Source organism: Rattus norvegicus, chromosome 3 (assembly GCF_021556685.1).
Source record: "Rattus norvegicus strain SHRSP/BbbUtx chromosome 3, alternate assembly SHRSP_T2T, whole genome shotgun sequence".
Taxonomy (NCBI): Eukaryota; Metazoa; Chordata; class Mammalia; order Rodentia; family Muridae; genus Rattus; species Rattus norvegicus.
In genome coordinates this window covers 117,762,927-117,783,165 of record NC_141536.1, presented here as the reverse complement: position 1 = coordinate 117,783,165, position 20,239 = coordinate 117,762,927, and the positions used below count along the sequence as shown (strand labels likewise).

Genomic DNA, 20,239 nt, shown 5'->3' with positions numbered 1-20,239 from the left:
AACCCACATCTGGCTTATTAGTAGCAGGTGTGTGTGTGTGTGGGGGGGGGTGTGTATTGAGGGAGAGGTGCAGGCATGTTGGCTCCAGGCATGTGTGTGGAAGTCAAGAAGTTGCTCCCGTGAACTGGCTCTCCTTCCACAGTGAGTCTGGGGAGGGAACTCGGTCATCAGACTTGCACACTAATCACTTCTCTCTGCCTCTTTACTTTCTCTTGTTTTCTCTTTTTTCCTTTTTTTTTTTTTTTCTTGAGACAGGTTTTCTCATCCAGTAGCCTTGAAAGGCCTACAATTGACTCTGTAGACCAGACTGTCCTTGAACTCCCAGAGATCTGTCTGCCTCTGCCTCAGCAGTGCTGAAAGCTCCCTACTTTCTTGAAGATATATAGGGCGAAGGGATCGGTGTCCTCTTCTGGCTTCTCCAGGCACTGTACTGGCAATCATGCAGACAGACATGCAGACATACACTCATGCAGACAGACATGCAGCATATACTCACGCAAACATGCAGACGTACACTCACGAAGACAAACATGCAGACATACATACATTTTTTAAAAATGTGCCTGGTGGTGGTGGTCGTGGTGGCTCACACTTTTAATCCCAGCACTTGGGAGGCAGGCAGAGGCAGGCAGATCTCTGTGAGTTTGAGGCCTGCTTAGTGTATAGAGTAAATTCTGGGCCAGCCAGGGCTACACAGGGCTATTTAGTACACAGTTTAACAGTGGACCTTTGATAAAGGAACTTTGGTGAAGGGTTACCTCATTTCTCTACCTCCCTGTAGTTGAACGTGCTTTTCTTACCTATTAAGTCTTCCCTTCTTATGTCCCTCGTGCTTTAGAAATAAGTCTAATCTGTCTCTCAGACTGGCTTTGAACTTGGTTGATCCTCCTGCCTTATCCTACCAGGTGCTGAGGTTTCAAGCCTTGACACCATGCCTGCCTCTCCATCCCCTACCCCTTGCATTTTTGGACGTTTTCAAGGTTCCTATCAGGTTTGGGTTCGTTCAGCTTTTCCTCTCAACTACATTTGGTCCCTTTGTGCTCCCTCACTCCTGCCTGATGAGAGAGGCAGGCTTAACTAGTGAAGCAGTCATGATCCTGGAGACCACAGGTAGTTCTGTCAGATGCGTGGTTCTTTTCGATAGGAGTCCATTCTCACAGATGGAGAATGGCGATCAGAAGTGAAATATTAATTGTTTAGAACTAGAGGCTCCTTCTAAGGTTATGACCATAACCATGCTATCAGATAATTTTGGTTTCTGTCCCCCCAGCATGCTGCTCTCCCCTTTTAAGTTAGCTTGCGAGATGCTCTTGGTTATGAACTGTACATAAGAATAATGCCGCAGTCCTTTGCAGTAAAAGCTTTAGCCATGAATTTGTTATTCTCTTTCCTTCTGGTATGGTGACTGTTGTTCCAAATTACTCTGGAACCCAGAATGAGCATGAGAAAGAAGTAAAATGTCACTGGGTTTTAGAATAGAATAAAAAAAATTTAATTTTTATTGGACTTTTCGTTTTCTGTGTGAATGTTTTACTGCATGTATGTCCATGCACAGCGTGCATGCTTGGTGTCTGCAGAGGTCAGAGGAGGGCATGAATCTCCTGAACTGGAGTTACCAGTTACATAGATGTGAACCACCAGGTGGGTGCTGAGAGTCAAACCCAGGTCCTCTCAGAAATGTCTAGTGCTCTTTACTGCTGACCCTCTTGAATAAAAAATTTTGGTCTTGGATGATGGTCCAGCTAGGGCTGCATAGTGAGGCCTTGTCTCAATTTTTTTTTAAATTTGTGTGTGTGTGTGTGTGTGTGTGTGTGTGTGTGTGTGTGTGTGTGTGTGAACAACTTGTCTGGAGTAAGTTCTCCTACCGTGTGAATCCCTGGGATTGAATTCAGGGCAACAGGCTTAGCAGCAAACACCTCTACCTGCTGAGCCATCTTTCTGGCCCTAGAATTTTTCCTTAACCAAAGTATAAACCTAGTTTATGTGAATTAATACTAAGGGATTAGCAGAAATCTTGCTGAAATATACTGTCCTACTTCAAAATATTTTTCTGTGTAGAGGTCTCTTGCAGAATTTCAGAAGTTCAAGAAGAACTTCGCTTATATATCTGAACAATTCTCAGTTCAGGATCAGTCTAGGGTATGTCAGACAAACAAGTAAACCACAAACAACAAAAAACCCTTCAAAAATCCTCCGTTGCTTGGATGCTTACTAGGAAGACTTAGTGTGGCGGTCGTAGAAGCAGAAAGGTCTGCTTGTTAAGACTTGTTGCTGCATTTCTGCCCAGGGGAACTGCCCTTACTGTTTACCCTTGTGCTTATGTCTGGGGTGACAGTGTACTATGGTCTTTAGTTCTGTGACATCACTAGTGTGTGGTTACACAGCAGTGTTTCCTAGCTTTGCTGCGCTTATCCAAAGGGGGAGTAAATGTGAGAGATGTTGCACAGCTTAAACTGTTGAGTTTGCCCTGAAGTTTATTCCTAAAGGGTCTGGAGAAATAGCACTTGCTACCCAGCCTGAGAATTCAGTCCCTAGAACCCACATGATGGATAAAACCAGTTCCATGACTACACATACACCTGCGAGGGTGCGCACGTGCGCGCGCGCGCGCGCGCGCGCACACACACACACACACACACACACACACACACACACACCATCACACCATGAGATACACATGCCAACACTTGCAACATCAGTAGAAAAAAATTAAAGATAAGAAGGAAGCATTAGCATTATAATTTGGGTACTTACAACTAGTACCTTTGATTTAAAGCCCTCGTTTGAAGAAAAGGTAGCATATTGGGTATATTTCTTTTTGAGACAGGGTCTTACTTTGTATCCTTGGCTGACCTGAAGCTCGATTTGCTTACCTCTGCCTCCTGTGTTGGAATTGAAGGTGTGTGCTACCACACCTGGTTTTATTTTTTATCATGTTAAAATTTTTAATTATGTTCATCGTGTGTGTGTGTGTGTGTGTGTGTGTGTGTGTGTGTATGTGTTGGTTTATAGGGAATGGCAGTCCAGGACACTTGAGGGAGGAGGGTCTATTGTTTCACCATGTAGGGCCTGGGGAATCTAACTCAGGGTGGGCAAATACCTTAGCTCCCTGAGCCATATACTGTGTCCTTAGCATGCTTAAAAAAAAAAAAAAAAAAAAAAAAAACTTGAGTTTCAAAGTAACTTTAGATTTATAGATGAATTGTGGTGCAGAACCATGGTGCATTTACAACAATGAAGGCATCAGTGTTGGTATAAAGCTTTAGTATAATTAGTAAACTTGCTTACTTGGAGTCCAGACTTTATTTCCCGGAATGAACTCTCTCTATTCTAAGATCTAATCTGGGATTCCATATTATGTTTGAATTTGACATGCCTATAATAGTCGAGGATATGGGGGAGGATAACTGGATGCTTGTTGCATGAATACTTGTGGGACTGATTTAACAAAGAGCAGGAAGTGAGAGCAGGGCTCATAGTCGGCCAAAGAGAAGGAACCATGTGGAAAACATCTGAATACACTGAGCAGACTCTGGATAGCACTTCCTGTTTATGATGATTCGTTTTCTAGAGTTCTTGAATTAAGCATCTTATTAATACAAATTGGTGAGGTCTGTATAGACATATATTTCAATTGAGCATGAGTTTTTAACCTTTTAAAATTAGGTGGTCTATCAGGAAACATCATTTAGCAGCTAGTAAGAGATTCTTAGCAAAAATGACATTAGCATTTATTCCCTGTTGCAATAGATGTTCTTTGGAGGACGAGAGACCTTTCTGGTATAAAGTTAACAAGGAGCCAAGCTAATTTTATACTTTCCTTTGGTGGCATTAGCAAGTGGCTTTTATCTTTTCAATAGCTTCGTGGTCACAAAAGGTCTGTAGGAGCCCTTGACCACTGTGTCTTTCAGGTAAGAGGAGGAAGCTAGTCCTTTTAGTTAAACCCGTTACCATACAGGAGCGTCTGAGTTTTCCTCACTAATCAGATAGCTCTAGAAGCAGAGGCACCTGGCCTATTGCTAACCTAAGTAGAGTAGGAGTGTTATCAATGAAAGGGGAGATGGGCGTGGGCTGACAGCAAGATAACTATGTAGAATGAGGATTATATTGCCCTGGATTGTTGTGGCTGTGGAGGATGGTGTCTTAGTCAGTGTTCCATTGCTGTGAAGAGACACCATGACCAAGGCAACTGTTATAAAAGCAAACATTGAGTTGGGGCTGGCTTACAGTTTCAGAGGTTTAGTCCATTGTCATCATGAAGGAAGCATGGCAGCATCCAGACAGACATAGTGGTGGAGAAAGAGCTGAGAGTTCCACACCCAGATCTACTGGGCCTGGCTTGAGCATCTGAAGCCCCAAGGCCCACCTCAGTGGCACTTAATCCAATAAGGCCATACCTATTCTAACAAAGAGTTTGAATGCCCTGAGCATTCAAATATATGAACTATGGGAGCATTCTTATTCAAACCACCACCACCACCACAATGGGAGTGCTGGGAGAAAATTAAAATTACCACATAGTTACGTGTCAGGAGCATGTTCTTTAGTAATAAAATATGTGTCCATTTCAGTCATTTTATGGTTAGTGATTAACCACGTTTGGTCATGACAGTAGCAACAATGACTTTGTCTTACCTGTCACTCCAGCACCGAGCATCAGTGAAAATGGCTTTTATGGTTTTGCATCACATGCCCTGCATCTGCCTTTCCTTCAAGTTTCTTAATTTTGCCAAGGGAAGTAAATAGTGGCTGCTTTACTGCAAAGGCCAAGTCTTGTCAACCTGCCTCAGGCCTACAGGGAGCTCACTCTAGTCAATACCTGAAGTCTAGATTGATGCAGGTATGCAGCCTTTATTTTCCTGCTCTGCTTCCTCTCACATTGTAATATGAAAAACTTCAGAAGTACAGAACAGTTGAGTTATTCAGTGTACATTCATAAGTGTCCATACGTGGACTCTAAACTTTATTTTCTTATGGTACTGGCAATCAGGCCAATGCTTGAGACCAATCCCAGAGCTTTTGGGTTGCTAGGAAACACCCTGCTGACAAACTGTGTCCCTAGCTGTTCCTTTATTCCACTTTTGAATATGGTTTGGTCCTCTGTTCAGTAAGGGCAGTTAAGAGACACTGAGACCAGCCATTCTTCCTGGAAGAGACAGAGATCACCAGAGCATCCTGGGAGAGGCTCAGACTACTCAGCTGCCTGCAGGAGGCACTCTGTGACCTGTGGAGTGGCCTGTGGCTATACAGTGAGCTCCAGGTTTCTAGCCATTGTGAGCTGTCACCCCTGCTGACAGCTTTGGTGATGGGCTATCTTTGAGTTATCCTGTCAGGAACCCAAATAAAACTCACTGGTTCACCAAGTTGGACTTTGGTGGTTCCCTTACTGGGTTGAGTAGACATTTGTTTGTCTACCCAGGTATACTGTTTCTCAATACAAGGGTGACCTCAAAGTCCTGACCCACTTCTACTTCCCAGTTGCTGGGATTACAGGTGTGTACCTGTCACTGACTTTTAATTGACTTCCCAGGTTCAATCCTCAGTTTCCTTCACTCTTCTGTCAACTCAGCATATAGAACAATAATCTTATCTATTTTCTGTATTATTGTATAATAACTATTATATAATTGTCTTAGTGTTTTACTGCTGAGAAGAGACACCATAACAAAGGCAACTCTTATAAAAGGCAAACATTTAATTGGGGCTTACAGTTTCAGAGGTTCAGTCCATTATCAGCATAGTGAGAAACATGGCATCAAGCAAGCAGACATGGTGCTGGAGAAGCCAAGAGTTCTACATCTTGATCCAAAGGCACCCAGGAGGAGACAAGCATCTCCAAGCAGCTAGGAGGAAGCTCTCTTCCACACTGGATGGAGGTTGAACACTAGGAGTGTTCAAAGCTCGTCAGCACAGTGGCACAGTTCCTCCAACAGGACCACACCTATTTCAACAAGGCAACACCTTCAAATAGTGCCACTGGCATGGGCCAAGCATATTCAAACCACCACAGTAATAATGGGTCATTTCATATGTTACAGCTGATTTCAGAGCTCTTCTCAAGAGACACATCTCAGTTGATGGTGTTGAAGCACTTGCTGTTCTTGTAGAAGACTGGGTTTGTATCCAGCTCCAAGGATACCCTCTTCTAGCCACCACAGGCTCCTGAACACACCTGGCATACTCAAAAATAGCACTTATGACTTGCAATTTCCAAAAGAAAAAAACCAGTCCTGTGTGAAAGATCATTCAAGGCTGCTGGCTGATTAGAATTTCATGAAAAACAAAACCAAACCAAGGCATGGCATTTGCTCAGTGTCCTTTTAGTGCTGTGCCACATTAGATGCTGGTTTAGATAGCGTGCAGTCTCCTTCTAGTTTAAGTGGCGATGTGAGGCAGACTAGTGAGTAGAAAGAGATTGTGCAGGGCCTTCCTGTGCCTTTGAAGGGATGCACTGCTCATGTGCTGTGCTCTCTCGAGAACACAGGTGCAGGCCACGCTCTAGGAGGGAGATGACAACTAAGTTAGTGCCACCATACCTCTCTGCAGCCATAGTGTTAGTCTCTGGTTCTCTTCACCCTCCAAAAACTTGAAGCACAACAGCTGTAAACCTCAGAATGCCAAGGACTCCACTCTTATCCTTGAGCCAGTTCGCTGTGGTGTGCCCATTGGATTGCCATCTCTCATGCTCAGACTCATTCTAAACCCAGGGAAACCCAGAAAGAAATAATAGTGTAAACATAGCACTAGATAAGTGCTTTACTGTGGAGCTCTATCACCGGCATGAAAACACACTGGAGAGAGAGAGAGAGAGAGAGAGAGAGAGAGAGAGAGAGAGAGACAGACAGACAGACACAGACTGAATGAGTGTATGCGTGTGTTTTCAATACTAGGGATTGTACCCAGAGCCAGGCAGATGCTCTACCATTGAGCTATATCCTCAGCTCCTTCATAAGTTGGTTATTATTTACATTTATCTATTACTGATTTGGTTGGGTGGGGCATTCACTCCAGGTGCATATATGGTAGTCAGAGGACAACTTGGGAGACTCAGTTGTTTTCTTCACAGGTCTAGTAAGTGCCTTTACCCTGGTATTAGGGTTACTATTGCTGTAATGAAACCCCATAATTAAAAGCAACCAGGGGAGGAAAGGGTCTATTTGGCTTATGCTTCCATGTCACTGTTAATATTGAGGGAAATAAGGACAGCAACTCAAACAGGGCAGGAACATGGAGGAGTGCTGCTTGCTGGCTTGCTCAGATGACTGATGTAATCTGCTTTCTCACAGCACCCAGGGTCACCAGACCAGCGGTGGCCCCAGCCACAATGGGCTAGACCTTCCCACATCAATAACTAACTTTTAAAAAATGCCCTACAGTCTGGAGGTATTTTCTCAGTTGAGGTTCCCTTCTTTCCAATGTCTCTGGCTTATGTCAAGTTGATATAAAAGTAACTAGCACACCCACACATGACTTCTAATGACTACAGCCTCCCTTACACAACTTCTGAAGGCGAAACTCTAAGTTGTGGACTAATATAGGCCTAGGCAGGATGCACCAGCCTCGCTCAGATACTGTGAGCTACATGGCAGTGTTACTACTGGAATTTGGATTGTATACAGCGTAGACACATAACTATCATATGTATAACCTTTGAGTCTAAGGATCAATGAGAACTGGCAGGCAGTTTGTTCCTTACAAAAGTACAGAACCAGTATTTTACACACACGGTTCAGAAAGCACTGATAGGAATAAAAGCAGAGATGTCAAGATGTCAGCTGAGGTCACTGCTGGGCGGGAATGGGTATGGGAATGGGGTCATCGTGCTTTTCTTTGAACTCATCAGGGATTTCTGTGTGTGTGGATTTTGTTTTGTTGTTTGTTGGTTTGTTTTGTTAAAAGTAAATAATTAGGCAGTGGTGGTACACTCCTTCAATCCCAGCATGCAGGAAACAGGCAGTTGGATCTCTGTGAGTTTGAGGCCAGCCTGGTCTACAGAGTGAGTTCTAGGACAGCTATGACACAGAGAAACTGTCTCAACAAAACAAAACAAAACAAAATAAAATAAAAATAGTTGGGCCTTGGTGGCACACACCTTTAACGTCAGCACTCTGGAGACAGGCAGGTGGATCTCTGAGTTCGAGGCCAGCCTGGTCTACTGAGTGATTCCCAAGCCAGCCAGGACACAGAGAAACCCTGTCTCACCATCAACCCCCAACACTCAAAGTAAATAATTAAGTAACTATATGCTTCGCGGTCCAGTGACAGACAGACGATATTCTAGTTAAAGATTAAGTCTGAGAATCGAGAAAGTTTACAAGGGGGAAACCCTAAATTTAGTTTTACCCGTTTGATAAGAAAGCACTAATCAGGACAGTGTTCTACTTAAGGAAAAAGACACTTTTCTTACATTTGTGTGTTCCCAGTGTACTTGGACTGGACAGGGTACAAGTAGGAAAAAAGTCTCCTGTTTTCAGTACTGTCTTGGCTTCCAACAGCAGTTGCCTGGGAAACTCCTTTGTTTCTTGGTCACATGATCTGGTCATGCTTTTTGTCGGTGGCTGGTTATAAGTTTGCAAACCAAAGAGCTCTTGGTAACCTTGGCAGGCAGTCAGCATACTGTCCTTCACAGAAAATGGGCCAGAGGTCCAACTCGCAAAGTCCTTCCAGCAGGGAAACGACTGCAGGATCAATCCTGCTAAAAACAAATGTGCAGGGTAAGCAGGCAGGCATCACTTCTCAGGGAGAGATGTCCATTCACTGTTTAAATGATCTTCACACTGTTGCTTCTAAAACCTTATTTCAGGGGTTGGGGATTTAGCTCAGTGGTAGAGCGCTTGCCTAGGAAGCGCAAGGCCCTGGGTTCGGTCCCCAGCTCCGAAAAAAAAGAACCAAAAAAAAAAAAAACCTTATTTCATAGCAGGCCTCTTCCTCATAGCCCCTAATTTTTATTATAAAAACCACAGAAAAAGTAAAAGAGTACTATGGACACTCATGGAGCCTACCACATACATTTAGTCAGTATCTTTGAAACCCAGTCTAACTATGTAGCCCTTTCTAGCCCAGAACCCTGTTGTCACACCAGCCCCCGTATATTTCAGAATAAACACTTCTATATCCATAAAAGTTTGGCATTTAATAGGGATTGTGTTAAATCTGCATGTTAATTTGAGGAGAACTGGTATTTGTACTTTGCTGGGTGACCACACCCCAAAACTCTTGTCTTAGCAATCATCAACTGCCAATAGCTCTTCAGCTAGGGATGGGGCTCAGGAGATTTCCCGTCCATGTTGAAATTTCGACTGGCTTGTGCTCGTGCAGGTAACCACACTGTGAGCTGGCCAGTGCAGGGGCTGTCCTTTCTGAACACAGCCCTTGCTCCTCCCTGCCCTCCAGCCTTCCTCTCTTCTCTCCTCCTCCTCTTGATGTTCACTAAGCCTCGATGCTGGTGCTGGTTGAGGAGGAGGGGGTGGTGGTGGAGGTGGGGTTGGGGTGGTTGAAGAGGAGGAGGTGGTGAAGGTGGGGTGGTGGTTGAGGAGGAGGGGGTGGTGGTGGTGGAGGTGGGGTTGGGGTGGTTGAGGAGGAGGTGGTGAAGGTGGGGTGGTGGTTGAGGAGGAGGTGGTGGTGGTGGAGGTGGTGGTGAAGGTGGGGTGGGGTGGGGTGGGGTGGTGGAAGAGAAGGAGGTGGTGGTTCATATGAGTGTCCCATTTAGTGTCACAGTCACTTTCGTGGTCAGCACTGTGAGCTTCTACATTAACCACTGACCACTGCAAATAGTAGCTTCTCGGAGCAAGGTCAAGAGCAGTGCTGCTCTACAGGTACAGACGAAGTATTAGAAGGCAGTTTGATGACTTCCAGTCAAGAAAGCAGTAGTAGTTTCCCTCGATTCTGTGAACACCCTAGCCAGGGGGTTTTGGCCAGGTTTATAGTATGTGCGTGTGTGTGTGTGTGTGTGTGTGTGTGTGTGTGTGTGTGTGTGTGTGTACACATATATGTGCGTGTGTGTGTGATACCATATGTGTGGGGGTGCCTAGGAAGGCTAGAGTAGGGCATTGGATCCCCTGGGACTGGAGTTAAAGGAGGTATAAGTTGCTGATACGGTGCTGGGCTGGACCTAGGTCTTGAGAACTGAACTCTGGTCTTCTGGAAGACCTAATCATTATGTCATCCCTCTGACCTTAAATCATATTGCATAGTGACATAGTAGGTTGAGATTAAAGGAAGGCATGCACCACCACTGCCCAGCTATAAATCCTTGGTTTTGGCTAGCCCACACTTATTCCTTTCTCTCCCATTGTCCTACATAACCTTTAGCCTCCAATGCCCTCCCCTCTTCTCAGAGCAGCTGTGTGCTATTGTCACCTCCCCCAATTAGGTTATCTCGCCCTCTCCCTCTCATAGGCCCTTTACAAACATTATAAGTTAAATTTAGAAATCTAAAAACTTGAAGCTAGGGGCTGGCTGGAGCAGTGGTTCTCTTGCAGAGGACCTGAGTTTGGTTCCCAGCACCCCCATTGAATGGCTCATAACCATCTTTAACTCCAGCTCCAGAGGGATCCAGTGCCTCTGGCCTTGTGGGCACCTGTATGAATACATACATGATTAACTTTATTTTTAAAAGTTGAAAAATTATATACATTTGTGTTCTGCCTCCATGTGTGAGGGTGTCAGATCTTCTGGAACTGGAATGAAATACAGTTGTGTATTCCTTTATGGGTGGTGGGAATTGAATACTGGTCCTTTAGAAGAGCAATCAGTGCTCTTAATTTCTGAGCTGTCTCTCCAGCCCATAGAGGGCATGCAGGGTCTTTCTGGGCTTAAATTATCTTGCTATACTATTTTCCAGCTTTATCTGTTTCTCTGAAGTTTTCATAATTTCATTTTTCTTTACAGATGAATAAAATTCTGATGCATATATATTGCATTTTCATTATCCATCAGCTGATGGACATTTAATCTGATTCCATTTCCTACCCATTTTGAATAGACAGCAATAAGTATAGATGTGCAAGTATTTCTGTTGTAGGATATGGAGTCCTTTGTGTATATGCTCAGCATAGGCAGACCATATAGTAGTTCTGTTTCTAGCTTTTCTTTTTCTTTTTTTTTATTGAATTTTTTAAAATTTACATTTCAAGTGTTATTCCCTTTCCCGGTTTCCTGGACATAAGGCTCCTATCCCCTTTCCCTCCCCTTCCTTCTATAAGGGTATTCCCTTCCCTGTCCATCCCCCCTTCCGACATTCCCCTGCAATGGAGGTCCCCCCTTGGCAGGACCAAGGGCTTCTCCATCCATTGGTTCCCAACAAGGCCATCCTCTACTACATATACAGCTGGAGCCATGGGTCTGTCCATGTATAGTCTTTGGGTAGTGGTTTAGTCCCTGGAAGCTCTGGTTGGTTGGCATTATTGTTCTTATGGGGTTGCAAGCCCCTGAAGCTCTTTCAATCCTTTCTCTAATTCCTCCAACGGTGGTCTCATTCTCAGTTCATTGGTTTGCTACTAGCATTCACCTCTGTATTTGTCATGCTCTGACTATGTCTGTCAGGAGACATCTATCTGGCTCCTGTCAGCATGCACTTCTTAACTTCATCAATCTTATCTAGTTTTGTTGGCTGTATATGTATGGGCCACTTGTGGGGCAGGCTCTGAATGGCCGTTCCTCCAGTCTCTGCTCCAAACTTTGTCTCCATATCCCCTCCTATGAATATTTTTGTCCTACGTTTTAAGAAGGAATGAAGCATCCACACTTGGTCATCCTTCTTCTTGAGCTTCATGTGGTCTGTGGATTGTATCTTGGGTAATTTGAGCTTTTGGGCTAATATCCACTTATCAGTAAGTACATATCATGTGTGTTTTTCTGTGATTGGGTTACCTCACTCAGGATGATATTTTCTAGTTCCATCCACTCGCCTGTGAATTTCATGAAGTCATTGTTTTTGATATCTGAGTAGTACTCCATTGTGTAGATGTACCACATTTTCTGTATCCATTACTCTGTTGAGAGACATCTGGGTTCTTTCCATTTTCTGGCTATTATAAATAAGGCTGCTATGAACATAGTGGAGCACGTGTCTTTGTTGTATGTTGGAGCATCTTTTGTTCCTAGCTTTTTAAGACACCTCTACACATTGATTTCCATAGTATCTGCAGCAGTTTATACCCTACCATACATACATTCCTACCAACTAGTAGATAGGGGTCGCTGTTTCCCCGTGTTCTCTTTAGTACTTGTCACTTGTTTTCTTAATGACAGACATTATCACTGTGGTAAGATGGAATCTCAAAGTAGTATAATTTGCATCACTAATGGTTAATGATATCCAACAGTTAAAAATGTTTATGGGCTAAGAGTTAGACATGGAGGTGGTGGGGAAGAATCAGGCTTGACCATGAAGTTAGGTATTCATCTTTGGGGTTACTGACAGGAGTAGAGAGAGACGGAAAAGCAAGAGAGTCCATTGAAATTGTATTGTTTAGGAATGTATGTCTCCTTACATCTGGGTGCAAGGAATAGTCCTTCTACCAAAAGGAGTAGTAGCTCTCTAAAGAGAGGGTGTCTTCTGTGTCTTCTGTGCTGAGAGTCTAGTCCTGTGGGATAGCTAGAGCTTAGTTTAGTGAGGCCTTTATATCAATTTTTGGTTTTGTTTGTTGCTTTTGAGACAAACTAAGAAAGGCTAAATTTAGGCTAAAGCAGTATAGAAACTTTTCTTTGAAAATCAGCAAAAGTAAAAAGACATTGGAAGGGGCTGGGGATTTAGCTCAGTGGTAGCACAAGGCCCTGGGTTCAGTCCCCAGCTCTGGAAAAAAAAGAACCAAAAAAAAAAAAAGATGTTGGAAATTCTTGGCATCAGCTGATTAATTATGAATGGGACCATGGTGCCATCTTAGTTCATTGTCCATTGTCCAAATAGTCTTTAGACCACTTACACTAAATCTCTTTGAGAGCATGGACAAGAAGGATACGGTTCTGATTAAAGAGCTAGGTACTACTTGCCTTACCTAACAAGACCATTCCTCTAGTGTGTACCTTTTCAGACTCTCACACTTCCTCACTCAAGAAACTCTGTTGTTCTGTTTCAGCTGCAGCCGACTGCGCCAGGTTCAAAGTGTCCTGACCCAGAGCAGCAAGTCTCAACCTGACGGGATTCTCTGCATCCTAGGTCAGTGCTTTCTTATGAGTTTGTAGTCTTGATCTCAGGAAGATGCTAGTAATGCTATCGTGTAAGGTACGTTAAAGGCTAGAATCTTCCCAGTTCTCATTCCTGTGACATCTGATCCATCTTACTGAGGGTGAATATTAAGAGGGTGTCAGTGAGATAAAGAGGGAGCTCCTACCACAGGCTCCTGCCTGCCTTTGACTGTCCTGACACTTACTCTGTAGACCATGCTGGCTTCTGCCTCTTTAGTTCTGGTAGTAAAGCCCTGCGCCACTGTGCCCAGCTACAACCCTTTCTTTTCAAACCACATGGAGAATAGCTGCTTGACTCTGATCCTCCCATCCTGCCAACAGCTGTAGTCCTAGGATGCGAAGTCACTGAGAGACAGAAGTGAAGACAGTGTCATTTAATTTCCTTTTGTCTCTGGTTCCGCCTTTCTAGACTGACCTTAGTGAAGGTCGTCTGCAGGGGTGTATACCCCCGCACCATACCTTACAGTGCAGTGCTAAGCTTTGCTTCCGACACTTGGGAAGGCTCAGTGTGTGTTAGTCTATCCACTTGTCCTCTTCTTTTTCAAATCACCTTAACTTGTTTTTATTTGTACATATTTTCCATAGAGATCTCTTTGAGATCTATTCTTCAGCTAACAAAATGTTCCAAGATCTGTAGTAGATCCATAGAAGACCATATGTTCTGGTTCTTTCTGCCCTTAAGAATTGCACATGTGGGCTGGAGGTGGTTCCGTAGATAAGAGCACCCACATGGTGACTCATAACCATCTGTAACTCTAATTCCAGGGTATCAGATCCCCTAGATCATGGAGGGTGCTCTTCTGGCCTCCTTTGGTACCAGACACACATGATATACATATACATGGAATTTAAACACCCACACATGTAAAGTAAAACCTGAAAGAAAAAAATGCTTTTCAGCATTAGTAATCTTGTTGCTTAATTCTTTTTTTTTTTTTTTTTTTTTTTTTTTGGTTCTTTTTTTCGGAGCTTAGGACCGAACCCAGGGCCTTGCGCTTCCTAGGTAAGCGCTCTACCACTGAGCTAAATCCCCAGCCCCTTGTTGCTTAATTCTTTGACCTGTGTAGGTCTTGAGATCCAAGGAAGGTACCGTATGCCTCAGCCTGTTTCTCACACAAGGGGTTGTTCATTTAGTTTTAGCACAAAACTGGTTTGACCATCAAGGCTTTACTAAACGGGCAAATCGTTGGCACTTTCTGTATTCCACGGTGCAGGACAGCGAGTCACAGGCTTCTTTGCTTTGCAGGAATTGACAGCAGGTACAACGAAGGCTGTAGAGAGCTGGCAAATTACCTTCTGTTTGGTTTATACAGTCAGAATACCACTGATTTTGAGAAAACTGGATTTTCTGAAGAAATCCTAGATGGTAAGTCTGTATTACATTGGCAAATTATAGGAGACAGTGATTTATTTCTTTGGACCCTTAATTCATGATGTTTTTGTAAAAATTGTTTTAGTTTTAATTTTACTGTATCATATGAGTGTTTTGCTTGTGTGTGTGTGTGTGTGTGTGTGTGTGTGGTGTGTGTGTGCACACACACCACACACACACTCATGTGAGCATGTATGCATACTTGGTGCCCTTGGAAGCCAGAAGATGACATCAGGTCCCCTGGACCTAGAGTTACAGATGGTTGTGAATCTCCATTCAGGTGTTGGGAATCGAATCCAGGTCTCTGGAAGAATAACAAGTACGTTTAACTGCTGAGCCATCCTGACAGCCCCAGCTCATGATTTTTTATTTCTGTTTCTGTGGTTTGGGGTTTTGTCATTGCTGTTTATTTGTTTTGAGATAGTCTCATAAAGCTTTAGCTGGCTTGAAACTAACTGTGTAGACCAGACTGGCCTTGAATTCTGAGATCTACCTGCCTCTGCCTTCCTAGTAGTGGGATTAAAGACACACATCCAGCACCACATTTGTGATCTTTTAATAGGAAATTATAATCAGAATTTAAGTAATCCAAAACTCCAGTAAATTTTTGCCTTATTTTGTTTTACTGTTTGAGTGATGTGTGATTCCCCTAATTGGTCTTAAAATTGGCAACCCCCTGGCCTCAGCCTCCCAAGTAGCTAGGATTACACCAGGCAAGATTTTATCTTTTTAATAGTGAAAAATAGCATTTCCTTGTTAGCCTATTAAAATAGGACATTCCTATTGGTCATGCAGTGGACAACAGACTATCAACAGCAGTTTCCAGAATACATTTATTGGTAAATCATTTTGAGACCAAAAGCAGACCTTGGCGTTTGGATTTGTCTCTTGGCAGGGTACTAGTTTTTCTTAGTATTGCCGCTGCTCCTTTTCCCTGAAGGTTCAGATTGTGTACTGTTGCCAGTGAGAGCATTCTCTGCTTTGAGGCAAAGACGAGCTGCTCTTGTAAGCTGCTCTTGTGAGAAAGAAGATTTTATGTGGATCTTTAGCTGAGGAACAAGGGGCTATTGTCCTGCTGTCTTTGGGAATTGTTTTTTGTGTGACTTTAATACAATGGAGTCTTTCTGCCTGCAGTCAGCTTTCTCTGGCTTGGAGACACTGCATGTGTTGATGCTCCTGTGGGCTGTTGCCCGGGAGCTACTTCTCATATCATATACTTAGCATTATAAATTGTCTGCAAGATGAGTCAGGAGACATAGAACAAACAAGTAAAACTGGACAAGAGACAAGACACTTGCAAGGCAGCTGGGAGACCATGAAGGCAAACATTGGATGTCAGATGATCTCACTTGAATAGTGTGGTCTCAGAGGGAGGGCAGTTTTGTCCCTTGGGAGACATTTAGCAATGTCTGAAGACATTTTTGATGGCCGTGGCTCAGTATGTGGCACTACTGGCATCTAGTGGACACCAGGGCTGCTGCTAAACATCACAAAATAAACAAGAAAGCCCCAGTTACACAATGAAGAGTTTTCTTATTAAACTGTAAATAATTCTGAGTTGTATCGTCTTTGAAATTCTTACCTTGGTAACAACCCCAATACTATCCATATAGTTTAGTTAGAGCTGTCCTTCTTATTATGAATGCAGAAAAAGGAGACGGAAAATACTTGGAGTTAGTATCCTTCCTTTCTTTGTGTTTTCTTCCTCATCTTTCTGTCTGAGGTATGCTCTCACTCTGTATCAGGCTGGCTTCAGACCAGGTGCTTCTCAGCCTCTTGGGTTCTGGGTTTGCATGCAGGAGCCACCACTGTGATCTTCATCCGGTCCTTTTCTTTTTAGATTTTGATATTATAATACAATGTAACACCTTTTCCTTCCCTTTCCTTCTCTTCACTCCCAACCAATGTTCACTACCTATGGTTCATGACCCCTTTGGCAACCCTCTGTCTCTAAAAAACATTTACATTGTGACAATAACAGTTATGAAAGAGCAACAATAATAATTTTATGCTTGGTGATCACCACAACATGAGGAAAAGTATTAAAGGGTCACAGCATTAGGAAGGTTGAAAATCACTGCTCTAAAACCTCTCATATGTCACTGGACAGGCAATCAGCGTGCTCTTTCCTAGGTAGGGACAACTCTCCTGCTCCCAGCTTTTCTCAGTTGCCATAGTTTTTTGTGTAGGGTTGAGGTTTCCTGGACTTTTCTCTGTCCACTTTGACATGTCATTGGTGGGGTCCTTGTTTAGCTCATGTTTGGGCAGTCATGTTGGTGAGAGTTTATGGATGTAGCTTCTAACGGTACTAGAAGACACCATCAATTATTCAATTTACTTTTTGTTTGTTTGTTTCAGATTTTGATTTTAAATTTCTTGGCCAGGCAATGTGTTTCAAGCCTTTTAATCCCAGGACTTGGGAGGCAGAGGCCGGTGCATCTCTCTGCAGTTAAGGCTTGCCTGGTCTACATAGTAGATTCCAAGACAGGGCTATAGAAAGACCCTTCCTTGAATAAAATAAAATAACATTTCTTTCAGGGGTCTGGGGAGATGGCTCAATGGTTAAGAGAACTGGCTGTTCCTCCAGAGGACTGGAGCCAATTCCTTATGCCTAGACGACTACTCACAACTGTCTGCAGCTTGAGTCGGAGGGGATCAGACCTCCTCTCCTGGCCTGTCTGCAGCTACCAGGCATACACGTGATATCTAGTCATATATGCAAGCACAGTACCCATGTGAATAAAATAAGATAAAAAAAATGAAGTATAAAATAAAATACCTTCTCTTACATGTAGTGGTTTGGAAACAATTTATTCTGGAAGTGTCCAGTCACTGCACATTTCAGTGCAGCCATGTTTGCAAGGACATTTCAGTACTAAAAATAAGGAGTGTGTTTAAATTCCCAAAGAGGTGCTCTTATCCTGTCATTTGGCACAGGAGATACTCAGTAAAATACTAAGCATTTTGCTCCAAATTATTAAAGTCAGTTTTAGATCCTTATAGTTAGAAAGCTAAGATTAACAGATTTGTGTTTCTAACTTTAGGATTTTGAGGCTGGGTTTCACTCTGCAGTCCTGGCTGTCCTGGAACTTGTTGTGTAGACCACACTGACATCACACTCACAGATAGAGCTCAGAGATGCCTCTGAGTGCTGTGGTGAACGATGTGGGCCACCACAGCCCACATGCTTCCTCCCGCCTTAGCCTCCCTGTTCGTAAAAAGGCCAGCGTGAGGTACTTACTTTTCAAAGGTAGTTTTTAAAACATTTTACATGATTTTAAATTTATTTTAATTTATTGAGACAGGTTCCCTTTATGTAGCTCTGGCTATCCTGGAACAAGCTGTGTAGACCAGGCTGGCCTCAAACTCACCGAATTCTGTGATTAAAAGCTCATGCTAGCATACTGGCCAACCTTCCCATCTCATCTTGTCCCCTCCTCCTCTTTCTCTTCCTAGTCCTCCTCCTCCTTCCTTCTCCTTCTGCTGCTGCTGCCTTTTTAAGTTTAATTTTGTTTTTGATATAGGGTGTTTCTGTTTAAATCAGAGTGGCATCCTTGAGCTCGTGCTAGGGTCTCAAGCACATACCATCATGCCCAGCTTCATATTCTCTTTGTTCCTTCTCTCCTCCGAACTGAAACTCACTGTGTACGTAGACCATGCTGCTCTCAGACTCACAGAGATCTGGCTTCCTCTGCCTCCCCAGTGCTTGGATTAAATGATTAAAGACACCACACTTGACCATATTTTCTTCTTTTATTATCTGACTGTTTACTCTGTTAGATATCAGAGCACTTTGAGAGTATGAAATGTGTGATTAGATTTAGCTAGCAGTTGTTATGATACATCTGTTTTGGGATCCTGAAACTTTAAGTTATATTCAGACTATGTGTGGTGTGTACACTGCCGCCCCACTTTTCAGGTGTCATAAAATGTCTCCCTTAGCAGGAAGTCTACAGTTGATTTAGGACAGGGATCTGAGGGCTCTGGGACTTGAGGAAGCCCAGTGCTGAGACATGAGAGAGAGAGAGACTCTTTTCTTCTCTTTGCACTTTTCCTCTCCACCAGTTCCTAGCGTGGCCTTGTTAGAGAGAGGCCTTGTGGCTCTGCCATGGGAGATCCATTGAGCAGAGCCCATTTTTCTTTTGGAATTATGACTGCGTTCATTTTTCGCACTCAGGCTACTTTAATATTTCTGCCCCATACCATTTCCCATTTCATGGCTCTTGAATCTGCCTGGGTTTCCTTCCAGCCTCCGCCTGTGCACAGAGCTCACTGCTGTACACAGCGACTGTCCTAAGACTGACATGTGACGTCCAGGTTCACAGTTGCTCGGAGCCAAGTGAACCTCTGGCCATGAACTTGAAATACTGGATTTAGTGCTGAGTCCCTGCCATGATTGGTGCTATTTCTTGATTGAATAGCCATGTTATTTCCGTTTGATACTTATCTCCTCATTGATAGTGCATTGTGAAGCCAGCTGTGGTGATGCTTCCAGCATTTAGGAGGCAAAGACAGGAGGATTGCTGAGAATTCAAGGCCAGCCTGGTCTGCACAGTGAATTCCAGGTCATCGAGGGCTAGATAGTCATAAAAAGAGAAAACAAAAAACAAAAAACAAAAAAACAAAACAAAACAAAAAAAAAAAAAAACAGGCCTGGTGCCACAGCTCTGAAATCATAGCTGCTTAAGAGGCTAAGGCAGGAAGATTGCAAGTTCAATGCCTCCCTGAGCTATATATTGAGTTCAGGGCCAGTTGAAGAAACTTAGTGAGACCCTGTCTTAAAAAAGTGAAATGGCGGGGTTGGGGATTTAGCTCAGTGGTAGAGCGCTTGCCTAGCAAGTGCAAGGCCCTGGGTTCGGTCCCCAGCTCCGAAAAAAAAAAAAAAAAAAGTGAAATGGTGACAGACAGACTGCTTGCTGAGCATGTGTGAACCTAGGCTCCATGTTCAGTAATACAGCCAGTGTGTCGTCAGTCAGCAAATAAGCAACATGGCCAAGACTGGTACCACAGCCCTGACTCTTGAACTTTGCAGTGTACTCTTTCAGGAGTGAACTCTGATCTTTTGACTTATTTTGGGCTTACACTGTCATATTTAGAAGGCCACCATAGGAGGAGCATTGCAGAGGCAATAGAAAACCCTTACTGTCCACACCTGACTATTGCTTGATTAAATAATTACCCATTATACTTTTGTTACATTGTTTCTGAAATAGCTGTATGTTTTGTTTTGGGAGTTTTATTTGTTTGTTTCTTTGTTTGTTTGTTATACTAGAAATGAACCCAGGGCCTGGTCATGCAAACTCTGAATTGCTGAAGTACAATTAAGTGGAATTACTAATTTTCTGAAGGAAAAGCCTCTGACAGTTTTGTGTTTTGCCCTTTTCTTCTTGCAGATGTGATCATGTTGATTAAATCAGACAGTGTCCATCTGTACTGTAATCCTGTCAACTACCGCTATCTCTTGCCTTACGTGGCACATTGGAGAAACCTGCATTTCCATTGCATGACGGAAAATGAGGTGAGAAGACAGGATAAGTACTTCACTCAGGAAAGTGTTTGTTTGGAACAGAAGCCTTTAAAAAAAAAATTACAGATCCAGTGTCTTGAGTATGCTTACACAAAAGTGAATATTCAAGTAGAAAGCTTTCTGTCTGTGTGAGGCTTTTGGTTGTTACCTGA

At 43.3% G+C, this 20,239-nt stretch overlaps 1 protein-coding gene across 8 annotated transcripts in view; it reads left to right on the top strand.

Annotated features, from left to right (window-relative positions):
• The window catches only part of Dnaaf9 (dynein axonemal assembly factor 9), a 134,548-nt gene that overhangs the window by 2,965 nt on the left and 111,344 nt on the right, over nucleotides 1-20,239 (top strand). For all 8 annotated transcript variants that reach the window (XM_087653888.1, XM_087653891.1, XM_087653887.1 and 5 more), the window contains 3 exon segments: nucleotides 13,080-13,159; nucleotides 14,435-14,554; nucleotides 19,954-20,078. In XM_087653888.1, the coding sequence (XP_087510014.1) occupies nucleotides 13,080-13,159; nucleotides 14,435-14,554; nucleotides 19,954-20,078 (325 nt within the window).